Source organism: Fusarium coffeatum (genome assembly GCF_003316985.1).
Source record: "Fusarium coffeatum strain FIESC_28 chromosome Unknown BRIP53273_contig_286, whole genome shotgun sequence".
Lineage (NCBI taxonomy): Eukaryota > Fungi > Ascomycota > Sordariomycetes > Hypocreales > Nectriaceae > Fusarium > Fusarium coffeatum.
The window spans coordinates 594-10,652 of NW_022158077.1; the positions used below are offsets into that span (position 1 = coordinate 594).

Below are 10,059 nucleotides of genomic sequence, written 5' to 3' on the forward strand. Positions count from 1 at the left end.
CGCTGGGCAAATCGTGAATGAGCGGGCAATGGATGCCAGGCAGCACGATATTCGACAGCCTTGCTTTATGAGGAAGGAGTATTTATAAACCTGCCCTCACCCAGACCTGCCTTGTTAAATCACTTGCATTCCGTTCTTTCCTTTCATCTGTTTCGAGCAACAACAACAAGATCAGTACCAAGTCCTCCCCCCAACTACCTATTCATCCATCATGGTGCGCAAAGCAGCCGCTTGCCAACCATCTCAAGACAAAGACACAATGACTAACCCATATCTCAAACAGGCATCCGTTCGTCGTCCTGAGATAAATCGCTATGAGACCACAACGGTATACACCCATCCAGAAGCCAAAGTCGATATCGTCCTCATTCACGGCCTCAATGGGGAACCAAAGTCGACATGGACCGCAAACAACGTCTTCTGGCCGCTAGATCTCTTGCCAGCGGCCCTCAAAGACTCGCACGCCAACATTATGGTGTACGGATATAATGCAGATGTCTCTTCCAATTGCAACGATCGGACGCCAAGCAACAACTTCATATATCAGCACGCACAATCTCTCGTCACGAACCTCACATTCCATCGAAGAAGCGAAGGGACTTTCAAGAACCCTATTATCTGGGTTTGTCACTCCCTAGGAGGTATCATCGTCAAGCAAGCTCTGCTCTACTCCTCCGATACCCATGAACCTCACCTCCAAGACCTCCGATCCATATTCGTTTCAACCTTTGGGCTCATCTTCTTGGGCACACCGCACATGGGATCGGATGCGGCATCTTGGGGTCTTGTGCTTCAAGCTATGGTTGACGCTGTGATCCCCAAAAGGATCATTTACTCAGAGCCTGTTCTTCTGAGGACGCTCAAGAAGGATAGCGAGACGCTTGCGAATATCAGCAATCACTTTTTGGATATTTATCGGCGTTTTGAGGTCCATATGGTCCATGAAAATCAGAAAACCGATATCAAGGGCATCAAGTACGTATAACCCCCCTTACCTAAGGTTCATCCGAATATCAGAAAGATTGGCCGCCGAGAGGCTAAGGGACGAAAATCTTATGCACTTTATGCCAGTTTAGATGGGCTTAGGCTACTTTATCTCGTCCCTTAGGCTCTCGGCGACTCACTTTCCTGATATCTCGTTGACTCCATGCACCCGTTATTTCGTTCCAGCAGACTAACAGTGCCACAGGGTTACCATTGTAGATGCGAATTCGGCCGGACCTCTATTGCCAGGAGTGACCTACTACGGCATCGAAGCAAATCACTCCAACATGTGTAAGTTCGAGAGCACAAGCTCCCCGGGATTTCGGAATATCGCCACTACTATACAACAATGGGTGGATAAAGCCCCTTATCTGATCCAGGGAAGGTGGCTTATTGAGGAGCAAGAGAGTCATAATCGTGCTGTCGCAAATGCCAGAGAGATCATGATCATGTCGCCATTGGCAGTATCACCTTATCCTTCGTACTCCCAAAAAGAAGATGATGAGAGTGGAAGCAGGGAGGTTCAGAGGATCATGGGGGGACGATCTTTGCCTTCGTACCACCGTATGCCGTCTCATCGACAACTGCTTTCTACTGGCGAGAGTTTCTCTACAGCTCTGCCAAATAGTTTCTTTGGGGGTACCCTTCATCCTCCATCGGCTGCTCACGGAGGCTATAGATCACAGCTAACATTACCCAATCCCGCTCCCAGACCAAGCACGGCAAGCCCACAGATGCCTGCCTTTCAACGAATCGGCTATTTGCCCCCGGTTGCAGCTGGTGCATCTGACAACGTCGCTTCTGGTCATTCAGCCTGGCAGTTGCAACAAGAACAAGAGAACTGCCAAGTGGCTTCTCAACCAGAGGTCCTCTCTCCCCCGAGACAAGATATTCCCGCTGAGAGTACAAACATGACGAGATCAGGGTCTGGAAGCTTCCAATTCAACGTGTACCCCTTCCAGACAAGACAATCACAGCTCGCACACCTTCAGACTTTGTGTCCTTCGGAGATCGAGTCGCCACCGCCCAAGAACAAGGATGATGGGACATGAGGATGGGGAGGATGAACACTCAGCTTTCGGCACAGAGCGCGAACATTCGGAGTTAAAGAAGTCAGGGCATTAGAGAAGGGCCGTGTATTAGTATTTCTTCATTTGCTTGCTCCCGTATAAAGAAAATCATGTGGAGGCTTATAGAATAGTTTTAGTCTTAGATTGGCGTTAAGACCAACAATTAATATTGCGTCGTCGCATTTGTCGAGTTATCTCTGTGACTTATTCGCGCAGTGACAAAGACTTGAACCTCAAAAGGTTTAAAGCCAACATAAAAGCCACCCAGGTAGGCAACAGAAGAAATGCCCTCTAAGGCTTAGACTACTAAAGTAAAGTAGCCTAATTACTGGTCTAAGCTAGCATAAAGTGACCAAATCATTTCGTCTCTTATGCCCCTAGGGGCCAATTCTTCTGACACCCTGAGGCCACCTAACATTCCAACATCGGGGATCCCTACTTGCGTGTTGCTCTGCCTGCATTTTCAACGTCACGCATGAGATGTTTTTCGGTCAGTATGCGACTATGTCTGAACTAGAATATTCGTTCACTAGGTAGTCATCAAAGAAGTTCATCGTGCGTGGGGACTTGGCAAATCATTATAAATTCTTCTGAGGCGCAGTAATAAACATTCAAACCTTAGTACTTCACAAAGATTACAAGAGGCACATGATATCCTCAGGGGGTGACTACAAATCAGGTATTGTACCTTCACATTCATCTTCATACTAGGCCTCCTTGCAAATGGGCCAAAACAGTTATGAACGTTTGTAACTTGGCCATGATAATCATCTAATTCATAAACAGCCAACCACCAGAATCAGACTCCCACTACCGCATAATACATTATTCAACCCAAGCCTTGTGCTTTATAGAGTCGCAGTCCTAGGAACACCGTTCTCATTGATCAACATCGGTGGGATCTCCACAGGGCTTCTTCCATTTCTGTAGCTCCATAGGCGACTCACGTCCTTTACCCTGATATTCTGGTCATCACTCGCCTCTTGAAGTTTCTTAGAGATACCGTGGACTTCAATAGCAGCGGCGGCATCGCCGGAACCGAATCCCTGTGTTCCAGCCCATGATATCTCGAATGCCTCTCTTGCACTTGCCGATGCGCTGCCTTCTTCACCTGCTTTGATGACTTCTTCCATGAACTCGTTGTCTTCGTCAGCACCGGTATACTCCCCAGTTTCTGCATCTTGCTTCAGCGGGAACATGGCGTTAAGGTAGTGCTGATTCATTTGATGTCCTCCGTGACGACCATCTGCTCGCGCAAATAGTCTCCCCTGGAAGCGCGGTAGTTCTCGCGATTCCATCTTGTTGGTGGCGAAGTGAAGGATACCCCAGATGGCGACAAAGTCTGTGCTGTTCGCGTAATGCTCGACATGCTTGATGCACCTATCTTTGGCCGCGGAAATAGATCGTGTCGACACGCCGGAAGATTCCTTTCTCACAGGGTTGCGGGTCTTGATGTTCACATCAACCTTAGTGTCTATGGGGCTACCGGAAGGGGAGTCGAAACTGGATTCTGTCAGAATTGTGCTCATCGCAGACAGAGGGTTGAGGCGAGACAGAGTCTGTGAAGATCTATGGCGGTGGGGGTTGTTGAAGTGATTGGCTGCGTTTCCAAAGGTGTAGACCTCCAGTTTGGCCATGAGATCCTGAGGTAGTTCCTGGAGTAGCCAGTCGAGAACGAGCCCACCCTCGATTCCTCCTTGGGAGTGTAGGATAAACACCACTTTAGATTTGCTTTCGTCGTACAGGATGTCTTTAAGGAGTCTAAAGCAAATCCTGACATCTCCGGTTGCATAGCCAAAGTTCCTCTGGATCAAGCATTCCACCACGTCGAATATTATGCCTGAAGTTTGGTTATGAATGCCTAGAATGGGTCGTCCAAAAGTCAATGCTAGTCGGTTCAAGTTTGACTGCATCCAATGTTGTCTGTAAAATATCAGCAATGGTGTTCTTTGAGGATATCATGTAACATACCCAACAGCAACGCCGTTCAAGAAAACCCACTGTTCGTGAGCGTGTTCAGGCAGCTCCTTGGCATACTTTTCTTCCGAAGTATAGGCTTCCTGCTTTCCGTTGAGCAGCTTGCAGAGCAACCAGTTCAAGGTCATGAAGCCAGCAATACCCGTTCCAGCCAACCATACTGGTAATATGATAGCGAATGGTAAAGCGAGAATGAATCCGAGTTGCAGAATAATCAGGACCAAGTGTACAACGATACAGAAAATGTTCTGAGATGAAGGGTACAGTTCATCAAAGCCTTTGGTAGCCACAGGATATATGGGCCATACGACCCAAGGTAGAGCCCATACGTATATGAAGAAGTAGTATATGTCTTTGGCGAGAAGCTTGAAAGGAGGGTCGGTGTGAGAGTAGTCGATGACAGAGTCCTCGCCTATTTGGGAGCGATAGTACTGAGTTGCGCCCATGCTTGGTGAGTATTCAGTCTGTTATCATTTGTAGTTCAAGTAGAGACGAGGGAATATGTTGGTGATGTAGGATTCAGGTCGTTATATTCGAGACTTGAGACAACTGACGTCTACTGTCGCGTGATGGAAGGAGAAAGCGATAGTTCCTTCAGATTCATGCGGCAAGGCTACCTTTTGTCGATTGTTCGATCTCACTTCTTAAAGAGTGCTCAGCCCTTTTTCAACCCATCTTGGATACCCGTTGGTAGGAATAATCCAGGCAACCCCATACCAATGCCAGGTCAGATGCCCCCCTGGAAGATGAAGAATGCGACGTCATCACACCAACTTCTGACCGGGATCATTGAGGCTTAGTGGGCTGGGCATAATATGCATAGCGATCAATGGTGACTTGAATGGAAGCCAAGACGGAGGAATATGCGAATTATCTTGGGCTGAGTGATAACGATTTATACACTTGCGATGATGATAAATTCTGTTGATTTCTGAAAGATCTCAGGTGACGGTAGAAACCGTAGGCAGTGGATGGGAGTGAAACTGTTTCAGCGCCTTAGCCGCTGATGTAACTAGATCTCCACTAACACGACCCCTGTATCATGGGACGGGAACAACCGTTCAGGTGCCGCAGGGTGTTCTAAGGTAGTAAGTCACACGGCATAAAACACCTCGAGAAGGAGCAATCCATATCAATTTATCTCCTAGAAGAAAGTTGTCTCTGTTTCATCCACAATCTGCACTTTGATAGATCCGTTCTTGGGGTCTGCCGACAGAGTCAAGCCTTCAAGTGCCTGCTCCAAAGGAAAGATATGGGTTACCAGTTTCTTTACATCAACAAGACCCCCTTCAATGCATGCGATACCCGCAGGCCACGTATCTTTGTATCGGTTGATAAATCGAAGCTGGATCTGTGGACTCTATTAGTGTCGTGTATATCTCTAAAAGGTCGAATCCATACCTCGGCCAGAGACAGGTGCATAAAAGGCAGGTTGTTCATAATAGATCGTCCAACACCAACAACCATAAGAACACCGCCACGACGAACCATGAAAGCAGCCGAACAGACACTGCTCTCAACACCTGTGCACTCGTATACAACCCTTGGCTGAACATACTCTGTTTCTCCAAACAGTTGTCTTACAGCCTTTGCGTTCTCCTCGTTACTCTTTGTAGTGTCGACTTGGTAGGTTTTCACTGTAGGGACCAGCTCTTTCGCAAATGCCAGTCGCTTAGGCTCCACGTCGGTGATAACAAGAGGGTGAGCACCTGAAGCCCGTGCGGATGCCAGAGCAAGAAGACCAATGGGTCCGGCACCGCAAATAACAGCGGGTGTTCCGATGGTGATGGAGGCAGAGTTGATGCCGTGGAGAACAACACTCAGAGGTTCCAGAAGAGCACCCTCAGCGAAGGAAACGTTGTCAGGAAGTCTTTTCAACGTCAGTTTGAGATGCCATGTACATTCTGGAAGGAAGCCTTCTCACTTGTGAATCCATTTGGCAGGATGGACCTTGTATCGCTGCAGAGTCCCAGCATATGGGTAGACACCCGAAAACTCAACATCTTCGCAAAGGTTGTATCTGCCATCTTTGCAGAGGAAACAATGACTACAAGGAACGCCCGGTTCGACGGCCACTCGATCGCCTGAAGGTCCACATTAGTACATGGCTTCCAAGATCCATTGTTAGTAGTTTACCCACCAGGCTTGAAGTTATCGACACCCTCGCCAACTCGAATCACTACACCAGCAGCTTCATGTCCAATGATACAATCGCCCTCGAAAACTAGAGTTCCAATACGTCCTGTCTTCCAAAAGTGAACATCCGACCTAGTCGATCATTAGAATCAATTAGGTCTCTCAACAGGCAAGACTGGTTCGTGACTTACCCACAGATGCCAGTGGCTTTGATATGAAGAAGCACTTCACCAGCCTGAGGTGCATATACTGGCGCATCGACTCTCTTCAAGTTGTGGTCGGCTGTTACTTGCAGAGACGGGTTTGGTAAGGGAGCTTGGATGATTTGAGCATTGTCAGGAGGACCGCTAGGTTTGATCTTGTGTTCTTGTGTGTGGTTTGAGTTATTTGTCAATGGTTGAGAGGCTGCAATGGAGCACATTGTGAACCGAGTATTAGATTCTTGGGGCTTTTGTAATTCACCATGAGGCGAATGCTAGAGATGAAAGACGAGGAATCAGTAAAAGGGAACCCTACCCTCACAAACACCGCCCATAACGATGCTGCCCTCGCATCAGCTGTTCTTGGGGGCATGTTGACGCTTAGCATTGCTTGTTCGAGAGTTGATGCCCTCACTTCCCCACACCATGCTTTAGTAGAACTGATGCTTAGAGTTGCCCTTTCTGGAAGGATAATTCAGAGTTGGCTCCAGCGACATGTCTTTAGACAGGATGGATTGTATTGTCATTCCAAGAGGAAGCAAGAAGTAACCAAACAGTATCGGTACCCTGTTTGCTGATGTGTCTGGGCTGTTCTGTTGCTCACTCATTCCCAAATCCAGCTTCAGATTTAAACTACCCCCACTGCAACCCCATATTCCCACCCCGCAAGAGTAGTCCAGCAGCATGGGGTTTAACCGCTTCGAATTTCCAGCTCGGGATATTTCCTGCAGCGAAATCAATATATCAGTCGTGGCCGCCACGAGAGACCGAGAACCTAATCCTTGGAGAGAACAGGAAACGAGTTGAACCAGCCATGGTAAGTGAGAGAACCGGAAGAATAGAGGAACAAGGTCGTGATGTGCTTGGAGAACAATCTCGACACAATTTGGTGGGCATCGATATCAGTTGCCTCTCAGCAAACAACAACCTCAGTCCCGGCGTCAATACCTCACGCTTCTCCCCAAATACCTGCTGCCCAAGGTTCTCGAGACTTGGTCTTTGGGTTCTCAACTCCTGATGCTTCGAAACGATCCTTGACGGTCTGCTCCTGGCCAGGAACACTATCGAAACCTCTCAGTCTGGGTCAGCGAAGGATTCTCTAACTGGACCGAGCAGATCGTCTGAATCTGGAATAGAACTCGATGTCATGTCTGAAATCATCTGAGTAACGGAATTTTTGTTGCTCGAATTTGAGGGGAAAAGGATAGTACCTGCCCAGTCAACTACTTTGGTAGGTAGGTCGTGCCTGCATTCGTAATCATCTTCAAATAATATATTAGACAGGTGCTACCATCAACGCCTGCCCCAGCCATACTTTTACCAACCCTTCTATGCGGGGTCCACAGCGGGGAGCATGTAGGTGAGTTCCTTCCTTTTCTCTTGCTTTTTTCCTTCTCCTTATTATGAAGATATCAAAATTGATCATCTATCATGATCAGCATTCGCATCGCAATAAAAACATGGCATTGGTGGGTTGACGAGAATTTCTAATGTCAAATGCCTATGGGCAGAATCCAACATTTCGGTAAGGAGCATCACCTCCTGACTTATCATATTAGAGAAACGTTACTTTTTTTCTTGAGGCTTTCATGACTCTGTCAAATTAGATGTGGATAGGGCAATATCGATGCCTATGTTTTCCAGTAGTCCGGTCGAGGATTAATATCGCGAGCCTATTATCACTCTTAGTGTGTATCAATATGAGCCGGATTCCTTGGTGTACTCTTGGCGTCTATCGATACTATCCTTGGATGATAGGAGAGTTAACTAGACGGTAACATGATTTCTGTAGGCTTTCGAAAACAACTACAAGCCCCAGCAAGTCTTTACTGAAGAGAAACAATTGCTTATTCGTTGTTTGTTGAGAAACGGAGGTTCGCCGATATTTTACCCACCCCCATTTCGAATGTCTCATGTACCTTGCAGCTGCAACAAACCAATAGTGAAACATGTCCACTCTGAGGGAGAACCAAGATGCAGATTATCGGAGCTAGTCCTCTGTTTTTGGAAGATATTGAAGAGGATTAGTTATGCGCTTTGAATTTCGCTTTTGCGTTTCAACTCGTCGGATCAACAGTCATGGCTTGATCTAGGTAAGCTAGAACATCAATGAAGGGTCTTTGACGGAACAAGTCCGTGGGCAACCGGGCTTCTTTAGTCTATCCGCATCTTTGTTTACAAGAGTTTGGAGCAACTAGATACTATGTATGTATACAATTTCAGTGTCTTGCTATGACAGACTCCCTCGGGGAAGAAGCCATCCGTGATCAATGGCATGAACATTGAATGCAACAAAGACGTCGGTCTGTCCACATGGCCTCACCAGGGGTCAACCGTCAGCCGTGTTCCATTGACGCTGATCTGGAACGTCGTTCCTGAAATCCCTGCCTTTCCCCCTTTCACTGATGATTTAGGCAATCCTACCGAAGCGGAAACAGTGCCCGCGGCATATGAAGATGCTCACGCGTAGTCACGTAGACAGGTCTTAGACAGGTACGGATAGAGCTAGGCGATACAGGGAATAGGAAAAAGGGGCTTCCCTGCGGCTTCAGGGTCCAGCGGTTCTTGCACTCGCCGCAACGTCCAGCCCGCTGGGACAGATAATTAGTCGAAAGCTCCAGAATAAGAAAAATACAAACTTCGAGAAGGAAAAGCGAAAGAGACTTGTGGAAAGTCTGTGTTGTTGGTTCGATCTGGTAGGGTTTCTAACTTTCCATGCCATGCAACTGGCTTCGCCCACTGACTCGGTAACTTCCAGGGCTGTTTCTTTTTGAGTTTTTCTTTGCTTCTGTCTTGATGATTTACATTAACTTGTCGCCCAACGAGGTATGGTTCCATGCATTTGGCCTTCTTCAAGCCTAGATCGGGCGGGCTTTGGCGCACATCATTATCATAGTGCTTTGACGGTCTTGGGTTGGCGTTTTCAATTTCTGGACTCTACAAGGATTCATTGAGCGTTTTGTCTTGCTGCAGTTTGCCAGAAACATTCTGCAGCATCTCGCACCACTGGTCACTTTGGGAGATTCAACTTCAGGTGGAAGTGGTGATGATATCCACCGACCTCAGTCAGGTACCTGGTAAAGGAACAGGCACTAGAAAGAGCCGAAGTAATGGAGTACGAGTACAACACAAACATGCGGGCACCTACTTGAACGGCGCTTCTTGGAGGAGAAGGAGAAGGAGGAGGATCTATGTATGATCTATCGTAAAGAGTGAAATCTAGTCTTGTTTCTCAAAAATACTGTCAGTGTAACTGTAACCCTGGACGGATACGTTCATGTGCATACCCATCCACTCAAACGTTTCAGCAACATTCTTGTTCTTGTTCTCTCATCTTTGGTACCATATTTCTCTTCTCAGTTCGTACTAGGTATTTCCTAGTGTCCCCAAATTCGATTGATGGATGGATGGTTGTTAATTAACCCCAGCGTCTTAGGTTCCCCCTGCATCAAAGATCCCTGTTGTCCCCTCCTTAGAGCCGGTCCACCATTAGGATTGGGAACTGGAAGGACATTTTGCAGCGAATAGGACCCTTGATATCGATGGGACCATGCTTGACAGGATGAATTGTTCTACGCAGGTACATCTGCGTTGTACTGTACTGTACGTATAGTAGCCCGTGCTGTACATGCCTCTGTCTGCTCTGTGCTGTGCTGTGCTGTTCTGGTGCTAGTGCTAGTGTTGGGTAGACT

General features: G+C 47.4%; 3 protein-coding genes across 3 annotated transcripts; 1 reads left to right on the forward strand and 2 right to left on the reverse strand.

Moving 5' to 3' along the window:
• Nucleotides 1-211: 211 nt before the first annotated feature.
• Nucleotides 212-2,036, forward strand: FIESC28_10129 (uncharacterized protein; the record flags this gene model as incomplete). Its single annotated transcript, XM_031164264.1, has 2 exons — nucleotides 212-975; nucleotides 1,190-2,036. The coding sequence occupies 2 exons, from the start codon at nucleotides 212-214 to the stop codon at nucleotides 2,034-2,036; spliced, it is 1,611 nt and encodes a 536-aa protein (XP_031011641.1).
• Nucleotides 2,037-2,902: 866 nt separating this feature from the next.
• FIESC28_10130 (uncharacterized protein) lies at nucleotides 2,903-4,477 on the reverse strand (the record flags this gene model as incomplete). The annotated part of the gene is made up of 2 exons (XM_031164265.1): nucleotides 2,903-3,977; nucleotides 4,026-4,477. 2 exons carry the CDS (start codon nucleotides 4,475-4,477, stop codon nucleotides 2,903-2,905), a joined length of 1,527 nt encoding a protein of 508 aa, XP_031011642.1.
• Nucleotides 4,478-5,175: 698 nt separating this feature from the next.
• On the reverse strand, nucleotides 5,176-6,588 carry FIESC28_10131 (uncharacterized protein; the record flags this gene model as incomplete). Its single annotated transcript, XM_031164266.1, has 5 exons — nucleotides 5,176-5,382; nucleotides 5,433-5,901; nucleotides 5,956-6,115; nucleotides 6,172-6,299; nucleotides 6,359-6,588. The coding sequence occupies 5 exons, from the start codon at nucleotides 6,586-6,588 to the stop codon at nucleotides 5,176-5,178; spliced, it is 1,194 nt and encodes a 397-aa protein (XP_031011643.1).
• Nucleotides 6,589-10,059: the final 3,471 nt, after the last annotated feature.